The 24,185-nt window shown below is 38.8% G+C and overlaps 1 protein-coding gene across 1 annotated transcript in view; it reads right to left on the bottom strand.

Moving 5' to 3' along the window:
* Positions 1 to 24,185, bottom strand: part of rbm25.S (RNA binding motif protein 25 S homeolog) — a 34,255-nt gene extending 10,070 nt beyond the window's left edge. Inside the window, 10 exon segments of the mRNA NM_001122877.1 lie at positions 678 to 864; positions 3,307 to 3,581; positions 10,563 to 10,664; positions 11,662 to 11,850; positions 12,513 to 12,673; positions 14,922 to 14,979; positions 16,834 to 17,001; positions 17,789 to 17,838; positions 19,007 to 19,121; positions 24,039 to 24,185. Coding sequence (NP_001116349.1) covers positions 678 to 864; positions 3,307 to 3,581; positions 10,563 to 10,664; positions 11,662 to 11,850; positions 12,513 to 12,673; positions 14,922 to 14,979; positions 16,834 to 17,001; positions 17,789 to 17,838; positions 19,007 to 19,106 — 1,290 coding nt within the window. The 5' untranslated portion in view covers positions 19,107 to 19,121; positions 24,039 to 24,185.

The following is a 24,185-nucleotide window of genomic DNA, read 5'->3' as shown; positions in this document are numbered from 1 at the left end:
GATACTTCTTTATATCGAAAATACATGGGAACAGAAAGCATAACTAATGCTCCTTTTGCCACAAATGTAAGCTTATTCTCCATGTTCACTGTAGAACACAAAACAATTAAAATTACCGTATATACTCGATTATAAGCCGTCCCGAGTATAAGCCGAGGTACCTAATTTTATCTCCAAAAACTGGGAAAGCTTATTGACTCGAGTATAAGCCGAGGGTGAGAAAAAAAACGGTCTACTTCTTGTAAGTTTCAATCAAAAAATTGAGGGTTTCTGCTCCCACTGGAGGTGCCGGCGGTTCGTTTTTGGATGCCAGCGACCATTCTTGGACCACGGCGAATATTTTTGGAGACTATTCTTGGACGCCAGCGACTATTCTTATTCTTAGATGCCGGCGACCGTTTTTGCGCTTGACCTGAGTATAAGCCGAGGTAGAGTTTTTAAGCATATTTTGAGGGCTGAAAAACTCGGCTTATACTCGAGTATATACGATAGTGCAGTGGAGTATAAGTAAATTATGCCAAAGTTACACAAATATTAATACAATGTCAGTATTAATAACAGCACTTTACAGTCACATAGCAAAAACAAGTAGCAGAGAATTTACAGAAGTACTCAAGAGGTGAGGTTTAATGTCAACTAGAAATTCCACCAATATGTTCTTAAAAATATATATTTACCTCTTGATATGCGGCTTCTTTTTCTCGCAGCTTCCTTTCCAGTTTTCGCCTTTCATAAGCTTCTTCCTCATCTTCCTCCCGATCTCTCTTTTTGTCTTTATCTCTATCTCTATCTCTCTCTCGCTCCCGCTCTCTCTCCCTTTCACGATCTCTCTCGCGATCCCGATCACGGTCTCTGCTTTTTTCTCTGCGAGATGATTTAATAAAATAATATTTTTATTGATTTTCAAGTTTGAATTCAGGTTATTCATATCGGCACATTTTGATCAAAAGTCAGATGATTCAATGTTGCTTCTGGTCATGATAAAACAGAGAGAAAAAGTAAACAAAAAAAAGTGGAACAACATGTGGCTTGACATGAATTACATGCGTATAAGATAAATTTACGTCTCAGGTCAGCGGTTAGTCTGGGTTTAAACTATGCTTCCTGTGTGGGGGAAGACCATCGTTAAAGTGATACTGACACTAAAAAATAATTGTTCAAAATAATGTACTTTAAAAGTTACCTATTGCTCATGTCAATCGTTTTTCATTGATAGGTCTGTTTTTGTAATTAATTGTTACTTGAAGCTCCTAAACCGGACTGTTTTGCCAACCTGTGAACATGTCTAATGCTAATGGACTCCTGCAGCACAAATATAGCAGCCTCCTCGTAGAGGAACATGGGGGATCAGATAGGTAATGCAAAAGCATCTGCAAATACTTTTATGGCAAAATTAAAGATAGTATTCAAACTATAGATTGATAGATGTAAAAAAAAAAAAAAAAAAAAAAGGTGTCAGTATCTCTTTAAGTGCCGATAATTCTTAATTTTTATAAGCAGTTAAGGGGACAGTAAAAAGAAAAAGAAAGGAGGAGGAATTAGAGAAGGTGTGGGGGAGGAAGTAAACTTGGAAGGGGCGAGATATAGGGTATGTATGTACATGTTGCTCCCCAACCCCTTGGATGTTGCTCCCAGTGGCCTCAAAGCAGGGGCTTATTTTTGAATTCCAGGCTTGGAGGAAACTTTTGGTTGTATAAAAAACAGTTGCATTGCCAAATAGAGGGGCTACCAAATAGCCAATCACAGCCCTTCGTTGGCATCCTCAGGAACTATTTTAATGCTTATGTTGCTACACAACCCTTCTTACGTTTGAATGTGGCTCACGGGGGAAAAAGGTTGGGGATCCCCGCTTTAGCAGGAGGAAATCATTTTATACTTCTTAACCAAGCTATTGTAAATCTATGATTCAAAGAATCACATCCACACCCCAAAGCCTATCACACCTAGCAAATCGTTTTTGCATTCCAGGCAGTTTATTTACACAAACACACTGGTTATTATTTATGTGCATAAAGAACAGATGGTTTATTTGGTCTCTGCCCAAGCCCCTGAACTAAAAACTGTACATGTTTTGCCAGTGGCGCATCGATTGCTGGTGTTGGGTGGAGATTTAACATTAGTGAGGACAGGCTACTGTCTGCGTTTGAATGCGAGTCCTGCATTTGTGTTTTGTTTTCCCAGTTATTTATATAAAAAAAACAACTCTGTGCCGATGGCAGAAGCTGGTGACGTGTGGTTAAAGTGAACATTCCTGTTCAGTATTCAGCATTATCTACAATACGCAGAATGTTAGTGAATGGAAAGCAGTAACAGACAAAGAAAGTTTTTACTGCAGTAGATCTTCAAATGCACACTGAAAGCTACTGAGCCTACATAGCTAGTTCTATCAAATACTTTCCCCATCAATCCATTAATGGGGTGGTTCAAATTTAAGGTAACAGGTTAAAGAACAGGCAATTCTAAGCAACTTTTCCATTGGTTTTATCCATTTATTTTTTTTTTATAGTTTTTAGGGATGTACTGAATCCAGGATTCGGTTCGGGATGCGGCCAAATCCTTCTGCCAGGCCGAATTTGCATATACAAATTAGGGGCGGGGAGGGAAAACGTGTGACTTTTTGTCACAAAACAAGGAAGTAAAAAATATTTTCCCACCCCATATTTGCATATGCAAATTAGGATTCGGTTCTATATTTGGCCAATTCCAAAATATTGTATTTGATGCATCCCTATTAGTTATTTGTCTTTTTCTATTTTCTTTCAAATAGGCGTCACGGTCCCCTTCTAAAAAACAAATGCTCAGTAAGTCTACAAATGTATTGTTATTGCTACTTTTTATTACTGATCCTTCTATTCAGACCCTCTCCTATTCATATTCCAGTCTCTTCTTCAAATCAATGCATGGTTGCTTAGGTAATTTGGGCCCTAGCAACCAGAGTGCTTAAAATGCAAATTGAAGAGCTGCTGAATAAAAAGCTAAATAACTCCTTCAATTATAAAACATGGAAACCAATTGCAAATTATCTCAGAATATCGCTCTCCATCATATTAAAAGTTATTTCTAAGGTGAACAGCCTCTATAAAGCAGATGTGTACCTGGGAGCCCACAAGCTGGTTGTAGCCCCTCCAATGTATTTTAAGGCCCAAGTCTGCCTGTGGGTTCGGAAGCTTTTTATAAGGACATCATTTTAAAAAGTCACCTGAACCCAAACACGATGCATATTAATTTGGCCGACTGCACAGAAAATATAGTCAAATGCCTTGATATACGTCGTTGGTACAAATAAAGGTGTTGTGCTTGTATTACCTTGATCGACTTCTGTCTTTAATATGGTCTTGTACACGATCTCTGTCCTTGTCGCGATCTCTATCCCTTTCCCGGTCCCTGTCTCGATCTCTGTCTTTGTTTCGCTCGCTGTTTCGCTCGCGATCTCGCTCTCTTTCCTTCTCCTTTTCTCTCTCCTTTTCCCGTTCACGCTCACGTTCCCTTCTCTCCCTCTCTCGTTCTCGCTCGCGGTCTTTGCGGTCTTTTTCTATTTCCTGTCTCTCCTTTTCTTTTTTGCCTTTCTCCTCCTCCAATTTCTACAAAACCAATTCAAAAAAAGACTATTAATATCAAACACCGGAGAAATTATTAAAAAAAAAAAAAAAAGACAAAAGTGTAGCAAAAACAAAAAAAATCCCACAAGACTGGATATCGTGCAAGAAATACTTAGCTAAAAGGACCAGCAATCTCCAACTGTATTTTCTAAGGGGCTAGATGGAATCTAAAGGGGCTAATTTTACCCAAGGGTAGGAGGCCGGTATAGGCAAACAGCTGGCAGCCTATATGAAGCAGCTTTTGTTGTTTACAAGTAAAATTATTTAAAATGTATTGAAAATTAATTATGAAATGCTGCTTTAACAAAAATATGAATAGTGTAAAAATGGATGGGTAAAAATCTGTGTGGAACAAGAACTTTTCTACACCACCTGAAGATGCCAGTAATGTGTCATGGCAACAGTGTCTGCCTACAGCAGGGTTGGAAACGGTTAAAAACTTACAAAGCCTCGGTTTACTCTTCAGAAATAAAACATCCACAGATCATATAATCATCCTCGTTAGCAATAGTTTTGATTTAACTTACAGATGCTGGGCTAGGACATGGACCGCCAACACTGGATTAACTTTGCCTATAAGCTATGATTCTGGGAGGAAGAGCAAGTACATTGTTGGAAAACAGACAAGACCATTTCAGTCTCACATTTGCCCGAACAGCACACTTTACTGTATGGCATACAATGCTCAGAGATATTTAAAGGGAATACGGTCATGGGGAAAAAAAAATTTCCCAAAATGCATCAGTTAATAGTGCTGCTCCAGCAGAATTCTGCACTGAAATCCGTTTTTCAATAGAGCAAACAGATTTTTTTATATTCAATTTTGAAATCTGACATGGGGCTAGACATATTGTCAGTTTCCCAGCTGCCCCAGTCATGTGACTTGTGCTCTGATAAACTTCAATCACTCTTTACTGCTGTACTGCAAGTTGGAATGATATCAGTCCCTTCCTTTCCCCCAGAAGCCAAACAACAGAACAATGGGAAGGTAACCAGATAGCAGCTCCCCAACACAAGATAACAGCTGCCTGGTAGATCTAAGAACAACACTCAATAGTAAAAGCCAAGTCCCACTGAGACACATTCAGTTACATTGAAAAGAAAAAACAGCAGCCTGCCAGAAAGCATTTCTCTCCTAAATTGCAGGCACAAGTCACATGACCAGGGGCAGCTGGGACAATATGTCTAGCCCCATGTCAGATTTCAAAATTGAATATAAAAAAATCTGTTTGCTCTTTTTAAAATTGGATTTCAGTGCAGAAGTCTGCTGGAGCAGCACTATTAACTGATGCATTTTGAAGTATCCCTTTAAACAAAACAAAAAGTCCCTTCAGCTCATGATTTAATAACCACAGGAATAAGAGTTAATGTAAAATGCAGCAATATCAACAGTGCAAACTTTAATTCGTTGGTAGAAAAAAAAACTGTAAAAGCCATCTTACCTTCCACAAGCAGCAATTCATTGTCAAGGGGAGTTCAGAAGTGAAAGAGTAAAGTGTAGGGAGTGCTATTTTACAATGAAATGATCACAGCAAAGAATACTAGATAGTTTAGCTCAAGGATATCTCAGAATTGGACAGACTACAGAAACAGACAGCGAAAAGCAGGAAAAAAAAAATTATATGTTTGGAAGATTTACTATATAAGGTGGGGTTCTAAACATCAAATAGTGGAAGCTTGTCACTCAATTTTTAAACTTACCTCATTTCAAAGTCTATAAAATATGTATGTGAACTGTCATAGAAAATACTTACAGCATACTACAGATGCTCCGATTTGCAAGTAATGACCGAAATTAAAGGGATACTGTCATGGGAAAACATGTTTTTTTCCCCCCCCAAAACGCATCAGTTAATAGTGCTGCTCCAGCAGAATTCTGCACTGAAATCCATTTCTCAAAAGAGCAAACAGATTTTTATTCATTCAATTTTGAATTCTGACATGGGGCTAGACATATTGTCAGTTTCCCAGCTGCCCCCAGTCATGTGACTTGTGCTCTGATAAACTTCAGTCACTCTTTACTGCAAGTTGGAGTGATATCACCGCCTCCCTTCCCCCCCCCTCCCCAGCAGCATAACAACAGAACAATGGAAAGGTAACCAGATAGCAGCTCCCTAACACAAGATAACAGCTGCCTGGTAGATCTAAGGGTTTAAGCACACAGGCAGATTCGGGGAGATTTAGTCGCCTGGCAACAAATCACCTTTATGTCTGGGCGACAATCTCCCTGAATTGCCTTCCCCCTGCTAAAATGAGAAATCACCTGCGGCAATGCACTCTCGGCACTTCGATCTCCGCGAAGTCGCCTCACGATGAAACTTCGGCCGACTTCGGAAATCGAAGTGCTGCGAGTGCATTGCCGCAGGTTATTTCTCATTTTAGCAGGCGGAAGGCAGTTGGATCGAAGAAGAGGTGATTAGTTGCCAGGCGACTAAATCTCCCCGAATCTGCCCGTGTGCTAAAACCCTAAGAACAGCACTTCATAGTAAAAGCCAAGTCCCACTGAGACTGATTCTGTTATATTAAGTAGGAGGAATAACAGCCTGCCAGAAAGTAGTTCCATCCTAAAGTGTAGGCACTAGTCACAAGACTGGGGGCAGCTGGAAACCGACAATATGTCTAGCCCCATGTCAGATTTCAAAATGAAATATAACAAAATCTGTTTGCTCTTTTGAGAAATGGATTTCAGTACAGAATTCTGCTGGAGCAGCACTATTAACAGATGCGTTTTTAAAAAAACATGTTTTCCCATGACAGTATCATTTTTAGGGAAATTCAGCTTCCCAAGCCGATATACCAGCCAATCAAATTATATACAACCCCCTCCTAAAGAGAAACGTTTCTATAATCTGCATTTCCAATGTGACACAGCTTAAAGTGGGGTATAACTATAAGAAAGCAAATATGTAATAGCATAACATTTGTATTTTGCAAGATGTGATGCAGACACGTTAAGAGAAAGCAGAAAGAATAGAAGGAAATGAAGCCGATAGTGGAAGTGGCTTACCTTTTTGTCTTCAGATACATCAGTGCTGTAAATGGACACCCCCTACAATACTGATGCCAACAACCACAATGCGGCTGTAGTGTTATTTTAGAAAATCCTACCAAAACATGCAAAGGATCACTGTGCTCACCTGTCCAGATCAACTCAGACTGGACCCTGCCCTACAAGTCACGTCTATTTCATAGGTCAGCAACAGACGCAGCTCTATTCATAACAATACGGTTTTATGTGAATACAGCAGACGTTTAACAAACTATTTGAATTTACCATTTATTTGATTACGCCCTAGTAACAAAGATGCCTATTGAAAACACACTAGGCCTTAGTTTGAGACACTCAAACTACCTTGAACACACAGATAAAGTATGTTCCGCACATGGGTTTTGCCTGATCCTTCATCAGAGATTTGAATTGGTAGGAGGCAAATAATTATCAGGCATGAAATGAAACCCAATCAGAGCCTTTTTCGGATATTTTGTGTCCTTTTAGAAACAAAAAGTAGTCCATACAAAGGAATTGAATGTGTGCTCTTTTACAATCACTATGGGGCAGATTTACTAAAGGGCGAATTATCGGCAGCGACCGCTTCACACCCATTGCCAGGCCAATCAGTTTGCTCTTTTGACAAATGGATTTCAGTGAAGGATTCTGCTGGTGCAGCACTATTAACTGATTCATTTTGGAAAAAAAAAAATGTTTTTCCCATGACAGTATCCCTTTAATAAAGACAATAGAGTTGTTATATTGCCCTACAGATGAGCCCACTGTAAAATGAATGTTCCATATGTTAGAAAATGTATGGGGAAAACCGGTTACCCTATAAGTTTGTTAGGTCTTTTGCAGCCAATGAGGCTGAAAAAAAGGAAAGTCGCCAGCGTTTTTTGGACTTTGATGCATTTTCGGCTCACAGGATATGATGTAAGTGACAGAAGATTGAGGAAGATGTAGCTGCTTTCTAGCACTTCGTCTGGTCTGAGCGCGAAGGCAACTCTGGAGAAAGAGCTAATGTTCAGTAAAATCCGCATTTTAGTGAATTTGCAGCGCAACGTCCGTTCGCCAGAGAGAAAAAAAGTCGCCTGGCAATAGAGTGCAAATGACCGCTAGCGGCCGTCTCTTTCGCTAGTGAATTGACGCCTGCGCCCGTTAGTAAATTGCCGATGTCCCTGCGGCGGTAACGAGTGGGAATTGTTGCTAGTGTTAGCCACTTTGCCCTTCAGTAAATCTTCCGCTTTGTGTACTTTATTTTGCAAATTAAGTTAGCTTGCTCATGTCCGCTACAGTAATAGGAAACCTGATTCAGATGCTGACAGTCACAAAGAACCTCCTGGTGCATTCTAAAACGGTGGCTCGGGGGGGGTGTGGGCTGAGAGGAACCACTTGTAAGGTCCACTGGGGCAGGGACTGAAGGAAATGATGTATAATCCCTGTAACATCACTGCATAAAATGTGTAGGTGGTGGCGCTATATAAAAACACTACCTATATAAAAAGCTTAAAGGGATCCTGTCATCGGAAAATATGTTTTTTCAAAACGCATCAGTTAATAGTGCTACTCCAGCAGAATTCTGCACTGAAATCCATTTCTCAAAAGAGCAAACAGATTTTTTTATATTCAATTTTAAAATCTGACATGGGGCTAGACATTTTGTCAATTTCCCAGCTGCCCCTGGTCATGTGACTTGTGCCTGCACTTTAGGAGAGAAATGCTTTCTGGCAGGCTGCTGTTTTTCCTTCTCAATGTAACTGAATGTGTCTCGGTGAGACATGGGTTTTTACTATTGAGTGTTGTTCTTAGATCTACCAGGCAGCTGTTATCTTGTGTTAGGGAGCTGTTATCTGGTTACATTCCCATTGTTCTGTTGTTTGGCTGCTGGGGAGGAAAAGGGAGGGGGTGATATCACTCCAACTTGCAGTACAGCAGTAAAGAGTGATTGAAGTTTATCAGAGCACAAGTCACATGACTTGGGGCAGCTGGGAAATTGACAACATGTCTAGCCCCATTTCAGATTTCAAAATTGAATACAAAAAAAATCTGTTTGCTCTTTTAAGAAATGGATTTCAGTGCAGAATTCTGCTGGAGCAGCACTATTAACTGATTCATTTGGAAAAAAAATTTTTTTTCCCATGACAGTATCCCTTTAACATTGCCAACAGTAAGCTCTCCCATTTTCATTACCTTATGAATGGAGACATGGCAATTTCAGCAGTTTAAATGGAAGAATGGCAAATAGATTTTTTTTTTTTTTAACCAATTCACAAAATATATTCCAGGATAATAATTCTTATGAATTCTCCCAAACAATCTTACAGAAAAACACTTTTTTTTTTTTTTATCATGTGGCTGTAATATAGTAATTGGGCTAACAGAGTAAGTAACTTTTACAATATGCATAACTACGAAGAACACTAGTTGCATTCTCCCCAAGAACACACCTCTTTGCATTACTAATGAAAGCTCTCAGAATTCCCACCATACAGTGTTTGCTCTGTAAGAATGCACCTAGCATGTAGGAAACAAAATTAATTTGGTTTTCTACATGCTATCATTTATGGGCCATTTTTAATTAATCCAACCTTTTTACTGTATTAAGGTCCCCATACACAAGCCAATAAAAGCTGCTGACAGACCAAGTCTGCAGCTTATTGGCCCGTGTGTGGGGCCATCTGACGGGCGTCCCTGATCGATATCTGGCTGAAAGTCGGCCAGATGCCAATCAGTCCGGTTAAAAGAATCCTGTCGGATCGTGGCTTCATCTTTTCTTTCCATAGGGCCCACGATCGGATCAGCCTGATATCAACCACTACAAGGTGAGCATATTGGGGAGAGATCCGCTCGTTTGGCGATCTCTCTGTGTATGGCCACTTTTAACCCTATGGTTAAATTCAGATACTGCAGTACAACCTGTGGCTCCAAACGCCATAACAAAACTATTAAGGTGGCCATAGACACACGGATAATATTGTACGAAACAAATTTTCGTACAATATTCGGTGCATTTATGGTGGAAAAAGAGCCGACCGATATCGGCAGAAGACTTGGGTATCAGTCGACTTGTCAATCAGGCTGGATGGAAAATTTTGATCGGGTGCCTTTGAAGGGACCCAAACATGGGCCATTGTTAGTGCTGAATCATCAGATACAGGTAGAATTCTATTGTTTCTATATACAATTACGAAGAAAGAACGTAATTGTTACATCTATGGCCACCTTTAGCCCTACTTCAATTTGCATACTAATAAGGGCCATGTCAATAAACGTTGTACATTTTTTTTGTCCCCAGAAGCTAGTGGGCAATTTAAATTCCAAGCCAGTTGCCCCTTTGCATATCTTTAGAGGGGGTATCCAAAAATATAATAAAAAAAAACAGAAGCTCATACTTACATTGCATTCCATGTTACTTTCCAAGCTGTGAGTTTCATCTTGCATTAGTCACCATATGATCTCTATCATAATGGTGGGGTTCAATGAATAGATTAGCTTTAAAGGGAATTTACAATTCTTCCATGCATCTTAACTGTGGCATGTGTGGAACACCCTTACCTACTTTCACTTTACAAAGAGCACTTGTACGTGCAAATTATGAAAAACTTTCCACGTAACTATTGCTGCTGTACAGATAAGAGCAGCCTGTATTACGCCTGTTGTAAATCTATGTAAACTTGAATGCTTGATATATATATATTTAAAAAAAATAAATAAATGTAAGCACCTTGACCTACACATAAATGAGGTTAATTTTTGCAGAATATCATTTGCTGAAATATGCCAGCTAGAATTGTGATGTGCTCCTAAGGAGCAATGACAGAGCGTATGTTGATGCAAAGATTTTCATCTCTCTTCTTGTGTGACATTTCTTATGTATGGGAATGCCGTTTATGCTACAATTATGTGGATTTTGAGTCTGCAAAAAGCTTGATTTATCTTTTATGAAGAAAGATTAAACACAAAATTATTACCTTGTGCGTATCTCTGAATTTACTGATTTCACGGGATATTAGGTCTCTCTTGTCTTCCTCCATTTCTATTGCATTTATATCCTCCTGCAGTTGCACACTGCTCTGATACAAGAGAAAACAAACAATCCATCAGTTGACAATAATAAAGTAATTGTTAAAGGAACAGTCACACCAAAAAAAAAAAAAAAGTGTTTTAAAGTAATGAAAATATAATGTACTGTTGCCCTGCACTGGTAAAACTAATGTGTTTGCTTCAGAAACACTACTATAGTTTATATAAACAAGCTGCTGTGTAGCCATGAGGGCCGCTATTCAAGCACAGGCTACACAGTAGATAAGTACTACTATAGTTTATATAAACATGCTGCTGTGTAGCCATGGGGGCAGTCATTCAAGCACAGGATACACAGATAACAGATAAGTACTACTATAGTTTATATAAACAAGCTGCTGTGTAGCCATGGGGGCAGCCATTCAAGCACAGGATACACAGTAGATAACAGACAAGTACTACTATAGTTCATATAAACAAGCTGCTCAGTAGCAATGGCGGAAACTGAAAAAAGGCTATATGGCACAAGTTAAATAGTGGATAACAGATAACACCATTATGTTCTACAGAGCTTATCTGCTATCTGCTGTATAACCTGAGCCTTCTCTCCTTTGAATAGCTGCCCCCATGGCTACACAGCAGCTTATCACAAGAAAACTTAATTACCCACAATACACCACGCCAGCTCTACCAGGCACTGCACTATACAAACGTATGTTCTCTTGCATGCGATTAGTATTTTAATTCCGACACTGCTGCTACTGTCCACATGCAATGTACAGGTCTGCTTTGAACGGAGGTTAATGCACTTTCCACAATAAAAGCCACATTTAAAGTCATAAAATTGGAAATTCAGCTCCTGAAATAACCCAGGTGGCATTTGCTACCTCTGATAAAGTTTACCTAAGGCAAGATTCTCAGCATCACCCAATTCTATTTTTCCCAGCAAAAGGAAGAATCAAGTCAGGTCTGTGTTACTTGAAGCAGTGAGAAGTGTTTGCACATTTTTACATTATTCACTCCTTGCCATTAAAGAACTTCACTTACTGACATCTCTTCCTTTTTATCTTTCTTTTTCTTCCTAGCGTGTGAATCTGAGTCCAGTGATGGAGCATTCAGTTCACTAGAATACTCCTTAATCAGAACTTCGATTGATCCTCTCATAAGTCCATCCCGTCTCTTTGTTTCCTCGTCCACATCATCCTCATCCTCTGCTGCAGATTCAGGCTTTGCGCTCTACAACAAGCAAGACAAGACACGAGTTAGGTGGTCGGCGTTCTACTTGAGTCCATAAAAATTAACGTTTGTAATACATTCTCAGCTATTTGTTTAAGCGAAATTAAGAGTCATCTGCATTTTTTCCACGACATAAACGAAGATGTTTATGTAAAATAAATAAGATGACATCATAGAGTGTAAGATTCTATGTATAGAAGCTAAAGCATTTACATGGCATGGGCTACATACAGCCAGCCAATAAAATAATGATTAATACATTCGGAAGTCTCGAGTTGTTGGTGAGATGCATGGAGCGTTGCTCAACTGGAGGGTGGCCGAATGATAATCGCTTTCTTTTTATGTACAGTATCTGGCCTTTTAATAAAGTATACTTTTAATTGTATTAGCCCCCTCACTTCACCTGGAATTAAAATGGAGTGCATGAATCGTGTACCATAACTATTTTATCAAAATATTTCCTTGCCAGATGTGATTTTGTGCATCACTAACACTATCAATATTTAGTTATTTTGTAGTATGCAGCTGTCATTACTAAAAGTCTTTCCTAGCTCATAGCTTTGAGTGGAGGCATGGAAAGTGAGATATAATTATTGAATAATACAAATTATTCCGCATGATGACACAGGCCGTGTTGAATAAAATAAAGACCAGACACTTACTCCATTGGAAGCCCTTTTAGTTGCTTTCCACTCATCCAGCTGAGCTTTGGTCTTGGCATCAACCTTTACAAGCAGCTTTTTCTCCCCAATCTGTAGATCATGGAGAAGCCGTAGAGCTCGCAGAGTAGATTCCGGCTCCTTGTACTCACAAAATCCAAAGGCTGCAGAAAATAAATAAGCACATTAGCCATTCGTGTGGATGCGAAGATAGTGTTTTCTGTTATATGCAAAGTGCATCATCCAAACCAATCACACGACGGGGGGTGACTGTAATCATTGCTTGAAAGAAACTGCAAATCTAGGGAGATGATGGCATATGTCCAATTGGGATTCAAGTTTCAAGTCAATTTACCAATGCAAACAATTCATATTGTTAAAGTCAACTGTAAAGCACTGCGTATCTTGACATCGCTATATAAATAAATGAAGATGAAATGAAGATAAACAAGCCGTTTGCACACACTGTGCCTGACTGTACACGTTACTACTCAAATTAAGGGATAATTCAACCGTAACCCTGTCTGTGACAAAGTTCTAAGCAGGGCGAATTTCAGTTGAAATTGTAATTCTTTCCCTTTAAATTAAGTTTTAGTATGTTGTATAGCAGGGGTCCCCAACCTTTTTTAACCATGAGCTACATTTAAAAGTAAAAATAGTTGGGGAGCAACACAAGCATGCGAAAAGTTGTTGGGGGTACTAAATAAGAGCTGCGATTGGCTATTCGGTAGCCCCTATGTGGCCTACAGGAACGGTTGGCAGTACATCTGGTTTTTTACAACCAAAACTTGCCTCCAAGCAAGGAATTCAAAAAATAAGCACTTGTTTTGAGGCCACTGGGAGCAACATCCAAGGGGTTGGTGAGTAACTTGTTGCTCACGAGCCACTGGTTGGGGATCACTGATGTAGAGTGAGATTCTGAGACAATTTGCAGTTGTGGTTATTTGTGGTTTATTGTGAGTTATTTGGCTTTTTATTCAGCAGTTCTCCAGTTTGCAGTTTCAGCAAACTGGTTTCTAAGGGCTAAGTCACCCTAGCAACCGTGCATTTGAAACAAAGAGAAAGATGCATTTATGATTTTCCAACAGTGTGTGGGTCGTCCTGACCTTTTTTAGTACCATGTAGATCGGTCGTTTAGTGGGACAGGTTAGAAGATTTCTGTCGTCTAACAATAATATCTCTGCATGTATTGCATGGGCGACTCATTATTTGTTGGACAAATTTGTTTAATTGCCGTCACGGCCAGAACATTCTCGGTTCTTTTAGCACTTTATTTAATCTGAATGGTTAGTGGCAGTTTGGAAGATTGCGATGTACGATCGTTCGTCAGATACAAGTGTAAAATCTGCAGGTCTATGGCCAGCTTAAAAGTCTTGAATATGAATAGGAGGGGGGCTGAATATATAGATGAGTAATAAATAGAAACAATAACAATACATTCATAGCTTTACAGAGCATTCTTTTTTGGAGGGGCTCCGTGACCCCACTCTGAAAGCTGGAAAGTCAGAAGAAGACAAATAAACTATAGAAAGAAAAAAAAGAAAAAAAAGAAAATGAAGGCCAATTGAAAAGTTGCTTAGAATTAGCCATTCTATAACAAGTGGCTTTCAGTTAATTTTTAATCATTAGATTTTCCCTTTGTCTCTTTTCAGCTTTCAAACAGGAGTCACTGACCCCGACATAAAAACGATTGCTCCGAGAGGCTAAAAATGTATTCATTACATATGTTTATATTCATCCACTCCTGTATTCATGTTGAAGTCTCTCGTTTAAGCCGCTGCCAGATTTCAATGGTAAATTGGACAATAGCAACCAGAGAACCACACATTTCCACAAAGAATTAAATATAAAGATCAACTGCAAGATGCCTATTAATGTAACTGTCCACATCTAACACATACAGTATGTATTATGCAAATAGCCATGTTCACTTTTTGTACAGAACTTTTATAACTTTAAAATTCACACCTTTAAATGAGTAATTGTTTGAAATAGTTCTCTTTTAAAAGGAAACAAATTATGTAATATAAACAATGCCTGCTTTTATCACTTTCCACTGCTATGATGTGGCTGATGTCAATTCCATAACCAGATAATTAAACACTACCATCATAATATGCTACTTAAATGTGGTAGTTCACCCTTAAAAATACTTGTAATATGATGTAGACTATTTGGTTTGCAGGGTATTTTACCCTAGCAACCAGTGGTTTGAATGAGAGTATGAATAGGCAAGGGCCAACATAGAAAGAGAAGTAATACAAAGTATCTATAGCAGTAAAACTGTAGCCTCACAAAGGCTGCTGGGGGTCAGTGACCCCTATTTGAAAGCTAGAAAGAGGCAGAAGAGAAATAATGTCAAAATAAGAAACCCAACACCAAGACTTATGGTTATTAATCATTGATACTAACCTTGAAGTTTCCCAGATGCACCTTGCACTCTCTTCCAGCTTAAAACTAAGCCACATTTCTATTAAATAATGACAAAGCAAAGAGTTCCTTAAGTTGAAAAAAAAAACCAATTGACTTCATAGCTGAACAGAAATGACAAATTTTAAAATACAAACACACATTTAGCAGCAGTAAGCGTCAGAAACACTGGCACTTAGATGTTCTAATGGACTTTTCAAACTGAAGAGTGCCATTAGCGGGTTAAAGAAGGTCTGCATCATTCCATTTTGACTTTTCTATCTCTGCTCTCCTCAACCAGTTTCATCTGTCCTGTAGCCTTTTATTCACTTCTGTTTTACTTCATCCAACCTTTTCCCTTATGTTTTTTGCTAACCTTTTTTTCTCCTCATCCCACTTTTCTGATCACCCAATTTTTTATTTTCCTTCTTTTTCATCTAGCCTTTTCACTACTTAATCTTTAATTTTATTTTAGCTTTTAAAACAGGAAACAATCTTTTTCCCACCTTAATTCAGATTTCAGCTTCTTTCACATGCCTCACCTATTCCATTTAAAATTTTGCCCCCCCACTGTTTCTCCTTGTTTGTAATCTACGCCTCTCTCAGTTTCCTTTATATATGTATTTTGTTCTTCCCAAATTACAGATTACTTTGCATTTTTCTCAAACTTTTACATTCATCTCCCCTCTCTGTTTCCATTATAGTCTGCATCCACCTTTGCCTTCTATTCTCTTTAATGTTCAAACTTTTAGTATTTATGAAAGGTTCTTTTTAAGCTACATTTCCCCAGCATATTGCAAAGTCCCTTAAAGAACTACACAGTGCCGGCAAGTAAGACAGTATGCCACCAGTGTATTCATTATAGAGGGAATAGAATAACCAGCTGCAAAGTGGAAAAAAAATACTTGAAAGGAGACTGTGGGCATTGAGTGGCCCCAGTGTGGGCATTAAAAATATAACAAACCTTACAACACGATATGTAATTATATGATGGGAAGAATACCAAAGCATCATCAAAATGTAAATTAAATACATGTAGTCAAAAGCACTACATGTATTTAATTTACATTTTGATGATGCTTTGGTATTAAAGAGGTTGTTCATCTTCAAACAACTAGTTGTTTTCAGAAATAACGGCTTTTTCCAATTACTTTCTATTTTCTATGTGTCACCGTTTTTCTAAAACTGAAGTGTAAAGTTTCATTTGCCACCTTCTAAAGCTGCTCTGGGAAGGGGGGGGGGGTCGCCGACCCTGTAAACTGTTCTAAATTGATACATTTACTTGATACATTTCTTATCTTTGTCCCTGCTGAACAGAATCCCTGGGTTTCATTACAGGCAGCTGTTAGACTTGATACAATAGTTGCTGATACTCCAGAGATGCTGCTGAGAAATGTATCAACTAAAGATATTAACTAAATGTAGCAAAATTGTAACAGTTTAGAGTAGGAATGCACAGAATCGGTTCAGAATGCAGCCTTTTTCAGATTTGGCCGAATCCTTGCACCTGGCCGAACCAAATCCTAATTTGCATATGTAAATTAGGGGCAGGTAGGGAAATCACATGATTTTTTGTCACAAAAGAAGAATTTTTTCCACTTTTCCTTTCCTGCACCTAATTTGCAAATGCAAATTAGGATTCGGTTCGGTATTCGGCCAAATTCCAAATAGTGGATTCGGTGCATCCCTAGTTTAGAGTCTGCAGAGACAGGAACATTCAACTTTAAACGTAGATTCTGGAAAAACAGCAAAAATAATAAATAATGGAAAGTAATTGAAAATGTTCAATAGTATCTACTAAAATCATCATTTTGTGAATTGTCTGTACATAGGCATAAATGAGAATAACACTTAATTAGAATAATTAAGTATTGCTGTGGATATATGTATTAAAGAGACAGAAGTACTGACTTACAGCTAAGAGCTGCCTGATGAGCATATCCGATGCCTTTTCAGATATGTTTCCCACAAACACCGTGGTAGTAGGGCCACTGTTCTCATCATTTTCTTTATTCTTCAGCCCAATCATGTCTTTCCGAGGCCCCATGTGTTTTCCAATCATAGATACTGTTGGTACCAATACCTATTAAAAGAAAGAGTTGATAAGGATTTGAACAAACAACTATGCATGTATTAAACAAAAACAATTAGATCTAGGGAATTTATGTCATACAGATGCACATACAACACTCAGGCCTCGTGCAGCGGTAACACGCATTGAAAATGTTTATTGCTTTACAATTGGAAAGTAGGTAAGAAGAAACGGGTACTTTTTTTTTTTTTTAATTTCTAGTCATTTAAGATTAGATCGGAAACATCAATGACAAGGTTAACTGTACCTGAATAGACACCCAGCTCTGAGAACAATCAGTGCTGCTACATTGTAATCAAGATGTTGTTTTAAATCTGACTTTGGAATGAAAGATTACCTTGTAATAAACTTGAACTGTGCTTGGTACCGTATATTTAATTTTTTGAAAAGGGAGCAGCAGATGGTGTCAGGGGTGTAAAGCAGGAAATATGGGCTAAGCATAGGAAAAGACCCATTGATAATGTACTTCTGAATGTTTATTTTAATCCCATGTTTCAGGTGTGTAGTACAAGGAAACACAATCTAACATACAAGCAACAAAAAAAAGAATGATTTCTTCATAATACAAGTTTTTATAAAAGCTCTATTTAACCCCTTCACTTCCTGCACCTTTTGATCTTCCAGTGATATGACAGTCAGTTTAGAAACAATCTACAGGGCCAACATTACGGTACTTTATATCAGGTTTACAGATACATAAAGAGTAAATGCAACATTAACACCCCAACCTGTAATAAGAGATATAACACACATCCAATGCTACTATTGTCAGACTTACAGTTGGTCCAGGTGCCATTAAACTCATGGGTACCGGAATCATTGGAGTACCTATAAATATAGCAAACAAGGCAAGTAAATATTTCAGGTTTCAAATATTTTCTTCTGCATACCTTACCATAAGGGCTAACATTCAATATACCGGTATATAAAGGTTCCTTGATAAAGGCCCTAATGTGGGCCAAAACGTTAGACACGTGAGTGATGTTGGAATAAACTTTTATATCACTATTACTATAAGTGAGTGCTGATCCTTCATTTGCATTTATTACAATACATTTGATTGTGCACCACTGGATCCTATTGTCCTGTGGGACACTCATATATACATATATATATATTTTTTTTATCTCTACAGTCTGGTCATTTCCCTATGGGAACAGACTGTAAATTATATCCTTATAAACGTTGTTCTGACGTCAGAACGCGCAGCTTATAACTGGGGCACCCGTCCTGCGAATTTGACATTGTGCATCCTAATTTGACGCTGCGTTCAAATTGAACACCAGCATGCCCGATCTGGATGCCGGATACCAGATTTGGACACAGACTCCTCCTACCCCCTCCTGACATTTCACACAAAATGTAGATTATAATGCATAATGTACCCCCTACTGAAATTTATAAAGATATTCGGCCTCGTACTTTTATATGTCAAATAACCCCTCGGTGACATAATATCTTTATAAATTACAGTAGCGGGGTACATTATCCACTATATAATACACAAACGCTATGAATATCTTGTAAATTATATCCTTATAAATGGTGAGTTCTGATGTCATTTCTGTCACATGACACATGAAATTTGTGTATTATAATAAAGAAAGTACCCCCAGTTGCAAAATATGAGGATATTAGAATTTACCTCGGAGTTCCATGACCTCTATAATTTATATTATATTTATATGGTCATGAAACTCCTCGGTAACTTATAATATCCTTATAATTTACAAAAGGGGGTACTTTATTCAACAAAATAAATAAAAAATGATTATATATTATACATATCTATTATCTCTATCTCCAGTATCTATCTCTATCTATCTATATATACACACACACACACACACACACACACACTAAAATTAATAATACCATGGTCTTTAGTAATTCAGAATGACATTAAATGGCAGCATTGAAACCTGGGCATGAGAACCTCATTTTCCACCAAGAAATATTTCACTTCACACATTCTTCTTGCATTTATATCACTTACCAGGAGGTGGTGGAAAGCCTGGAAACTGAGGTGGTGGGATCCCTGGAGGAAGAGTTGGAATCCCCATGGGTGGGCGGTTTAAATGTGGTGGATACGACATATTGATAAAACCAACCTAGGAAACACAACACAACACATATCAGTATAGAATGGCTGGCAGTTGTTGTCAAAGTTATTTAAGCAGAGGTCTTTAAAATGCAGGTTAAAAGTAAGTAAAATGGGAGAATTGTCAGGTCTATGGAACACGGCTTTTCACCAAAATATCAGCGTTGGACCAAAGTTTTGTGGTACAGGTATGGGATACATTATAAAGAAACCAGTTATCCAGAAAGGCTGTCTCATTATAATCAAATCCAAATTTTTAAAAATGATTTCCCTTTTCTCTGTAATAATAAAACAGTACCTTGTACTTGATAAAAACCAAAATCGAATTAATCCTTATTGAAAGCAGAACCAGCCTATTGGGTTTAATGTTTACATGAGTTTCTAGTAGACAATGTATGAAGATCCAAATTACAGAAAGATCCATTATCCGGAAAGCCCCAAGTCCTTAGCATTCTGGATAACAGGTCCCATACCTGTACTCAGACCGTGTACTCAACTGTCTAAATTATTCTTAGGAATATGTGACACCCCTTGACTGCTGCAAGGATCTCAGCACCACGATAGACTCCGCACCATACAGCCCAAAACTGTCACTTTCAAAGTTTTATTGTATAGAAAGGCCAATTCTAAGCAACTTTTCAGTTGGTTTTCATCATTTATTGTTTATAGTTTTATAGTTATTTGCATTTTTCTTCTGACTCTTTGCAGCTTTCAAATGGGTGTCGCTGACTCCCATCTACAAAACAAATTCTCTGTAAGGCTACAAATGTATTGTTACTTTTTATTACTTCTATTCCTTCTATTCAGGCCTCTCCTATTCATATTCCAGTCTCTTATTCAAATCAATGCATGGTTGCTAGGGGAATTTGGACCCTAGTTACATTACTTAAGATGGAAATTGAAGAGCTGCTGAATAAAAAAACAATTAATCAAACCTTAAATAATAAAAAATGAAATCCAATTACAAATTGTCTCAGAATATCACTCTACGTCATACTAAAAGTTATCTCAAAGGTGAACTGCAGAAATACTGCAGCTCTAACTGTAACAGGAAGAGATCACCTGACCAGAAATACTGCAGCTCTTACTAACAGGAAGAGATCACCTGTCCAGAAATACTGCAGCTCTAACTGTAACAGGAAGAGATCACCTGTCCAGAAATACTGCAGCTCTAACTGTAACAGGAAGAGATCACCTGTCCAGAAATACTGCAGCTCTAACTGTAACAGGAAGAGATCACCTGACCAGAAATACTACAGCTCTAACTGTAACAGGAAGAGATCACCTGACCAGAAATACTGCGACTAACTGTAACTGGAAGAGATCACCTGACCAGAAATACTGTGACTCTAACTAACTGGAAGAGATCACCTGACCAGAAATACTGCAGCTCTAACTGTAACAGGAAGAGATCACCTGACCAGAAATACTGCAGCTCTTACTAACAGGAAGAGATCACCTGTCCAGAAATACTGCAGCTCTAACTGTAACAGGAAGAGATCACCTGTCCAGAAATACTGCAGCTCTAACTGTAACAGGAAGAGATCACCTGTCCAGAAATACTGCAGCTCTAACTGTAACAGGAAGAGATCACCTGTCCAGAAATACTGCAGCTCTAACTGTAACAGGAAGAGATCACCTGTCCAGAAATACTGCAGCTCTAACTGTAACAGGAAGAGATCACCTGACCAGAAATACTACAGCTCTAACTGTAACAGGAAGAGATCACCTGACCAGAAATACTGCGACTAACTGTAACAGGAAGAGATCACCTGACCAGAAATACTGCGACTAACTGTAACTGGAAGAGATCACCTGACCAGAAATACTGTGACTCTAACTAACTGGAAGAGATCACCTGACCAGAAATACTGCAGCTCTAACTGTAACAGGAAGAGATCACCTGACCAGAAATACTGCAGCTCTAACTGTAACAGGAAGAGATCACCTGACCAGAAATACTGCAGCTCTAACAGGAAGAGATAACCTGACCAGAAATACTGCAGTTCTAACTAACAGAAAGAGATCACCTGACCAGAAATACTGCAGCTCTAACTGTATAGTTTTCCTTTAATGCAGCGGGCAGATAATTCCACCCCTTACATTATCCTGGAGACAGCAGCATTTTTAGTAGGCTGAAGCACTTTTATATTTGAACTCCAAACTATGGAAGGATAATACTGCCTCCAGTCCACAGAAGGAAGCTTTTTTTTTTTTTTTTTTTAAATGGCAATTTTCTATTTATGATTAACCAATAGCACATACTACTAAAAAGTATATTATTATGAAAATGGTTTGTTTACATGAAGCAGGGTTTTACATATGAACTACTTTTTATAGAGACCTACATTGTTTGGGGGGTATAGTTTTCCTTTATCAGGCCTGGCATTAGCCTGTGTGGAGCTACACAAAGTCGGATATCGGAGTGAAAATGCGAATGCATGCATTATTGAGCCGATATGCGCTTTTTGTAACGCCACACAAAGGGGGTTCAATATGAGCTGATACAGTTTTCTTCTCTATCTTTATAAAAAAAAAAAAAATGCCTGCCGAGGAAGACGTAGAATCAGCTTAATGAGCCCATGGAGTTAATAGGCCACACTATTAGAAGTAATAAGCACAGCAAATAGCAATGTTGGCAAAGCTTTATAATTTCTCTCATTACAGGTTTTGACACAAATGTGTATTTCTCTCTGCTATGGTGCCATTTACAGCCATGTTAGATTGACTGCACCCTCAGTTGTGTTACACAATGCCCTCCGGGTTTCTAGGCCACACCTGCTTTATGCTAACAAGGTTCTACTATCTATTTTAATTTAATTAAAATTTTACTACTCTGTTAAACCAACCTGATTAAAATCGGACTACTGGTCAGGCAGGCTGCTGGGAGGGTCCCATACACAGGCCAATAAATTTACATGGACCAATAAAAACGGGTGATTTGGCTCTTCTAAACCCATATATGGGCATCGTTTATGTAACAAACTAGTTTAGGTGTAAAAGACAAACCAGTCCCTATTCACTGGCTGATATAAATAAGGAGGGAGCTCCAGGCTGAGAGCAGATGGAATAGGGTCATAACTCCCGGTGTGAGTGTCCTAGAGCTGTTGTGGCCAATTAAAACAAAAACTAATATTACCCCCAACGGAGTTCAGGCTCTATAAGCCCAGACATTCTGTGGGAGAAAATATTTTTGGGCAACAGGTGCCCTTTAAAGGGGTGTTTCCGCTTCAAAAACTTTTTGTAGTTTAGCTGGATTTAGAAATAAAGGCTTTTTCCAATTACTTTGTATTTCCCGTTTGGTATCGTTTCCCTAATATTGAAGTGTAAAGTTTCATTTTTCACCTACTAAAGCAGCTCGGGGGGGGCGCCAACTCTTTAACTGTTATAAATGGATACATTTTGTTGGTACCTTTAGCCCTTCTGAGTTTAATTAAAGGCAGCTGATAGAATTGATACAATAGTTGCTAATATTCCACAGATACTGCTGAGAAATGGATCAATTTGGGCTCTATACCCCAGCCTCCTGTCACTCTTAAAGGGATCCTGTCATCGGAAAACAAGTTTTTTTCAAAACGCATCAGTTAATAGTGCTACTCCAGCAGAATTCTGCGCTGAAATCCATTTCTCAAAAGAGCAAACAGATTTTTTTTATATTCAGTTTTGAAATCTGACCTAGACATTTTGTCAATTTCCCAGCTGCCCCCAGTCATGTGACTTGTGCCTGCACTTTAGGAGAGAAATACTTTCTGGCAGGCTGCTGTTTTTCCTTCTCAATGTAACTGAATGTGTCTCAGTGGGACATGGGTTTTTACTATTGAGTGTTGTTCTTAGATCTACCAGGCAGCTGTTATCTTGTGTTAGGGAGCTGCTATCTGGTTACCTTCCCATTGTTCTTTTGTTTGGCTGCTGGGGGGGAAATGAAGGGGGTGATATCACTCCAACTTGCAGTACAGCAGTAAAGAGTGACTGAAGTTTATCAGAGCACAAGTCACATGACCAGGGGCAGCTGGGAAATTGACAAAATGTCTAGCCCCATGTCAGATTTCAAAATTGAATATAAAATAATCTGTTTGCTCTTTTGAGAAATGGATTTCAGTGCAGAATTCTGCTGGAGCAGCACTATTAACTGATTCATTTTGAAAAAAATGTGTTTACAATTTTTATTGAAATTGTATTTGTACTAAGCCTTATGGGGTCCCTGTAGCCCCTCTGTAGTTACACCTCTGGTGACGGGTGAATCTGTTCCATTTTGCTTCATGGAAAAATTTGAAAAAAGGCGTATTTTCATAGATATTCATTTACTTTTTCACTGCTATTTTTGCGCTACTTTTTTTAGCCTCTCGGCTAGTTTTGGGCTGGTTTTGTAGCCGACTTTGGCTGGTTTTGAAAACTAGACCTGGCGACTCTGCCGGTGCGTTTGCGTCGCTGCAGGGGCGAGAGGGGAATTAGTCGAAAGACTAGCGTTGCCACCTGGCCCGTATTTAAAAGGCCCGGCCAGTAAAGAGGATGGTTGATCCCAATGTTATTAATAGGAAAAAAAGATAGATATATATATATAAACGTGGTATTTATTTCCAGAGAAGGTGACAACACTCAGTACAGGAGACTTTCCATATGGTGAAACAAGTTCAGGCCACACTAATAGTGTTTGGCAAATACAGGGCTACAAGTTGCCCAAGTTGTGACTTGCTGAGGAAACAATGTATAAGCCATGAGGGACAAACCCGCGCCACAAAAACAATAAAGTGCCGGTTAGTGGGTTCCTCTTGCAGATATGAGATCACCTCAGTCTCACAAATCAGAAGACATAAATACGTGCCACTAGTCTGTAGTGTAACAAAGAACACATTCCCCACACCCCAGGCTTCCACGCGCGCGCACACACACTGAAAGGAGCCACAGGGCAAGGCCTGGCCGCACTCACCTTCCCCGCTGACCGGGGAACGCTTCTCTAGTCGGGTAGTTAGTGATACTCTCCAGGCCTCCGCTCGCTTCTACTTCTTGTATTCGTGCCCTCAAACACACGCCCGGGCGCTCTTCCTTCTTTAGGCCTTACTCACGCCGCACCGCC

This window comes from Xenopus laevis, chromosome 8S, assembly GCF_017654675.1.
Source record: "Xenopus laevis strain J_2021 chromosome 8S, Xenopus_laevis_v10.1, whole genome shotgun sequence".
NCBI classification, from domain to species: Eukaryota; Metazoa; Chordata; class Amphibia; order Anura; family Pipidae; genus Xenopus; species Xenopus laevis.
The sequence above is the reverse complement of the archived record's forward strand: the minus strand, read 5'-3'. Positions and strand labels throughout refer to the sequence as shown.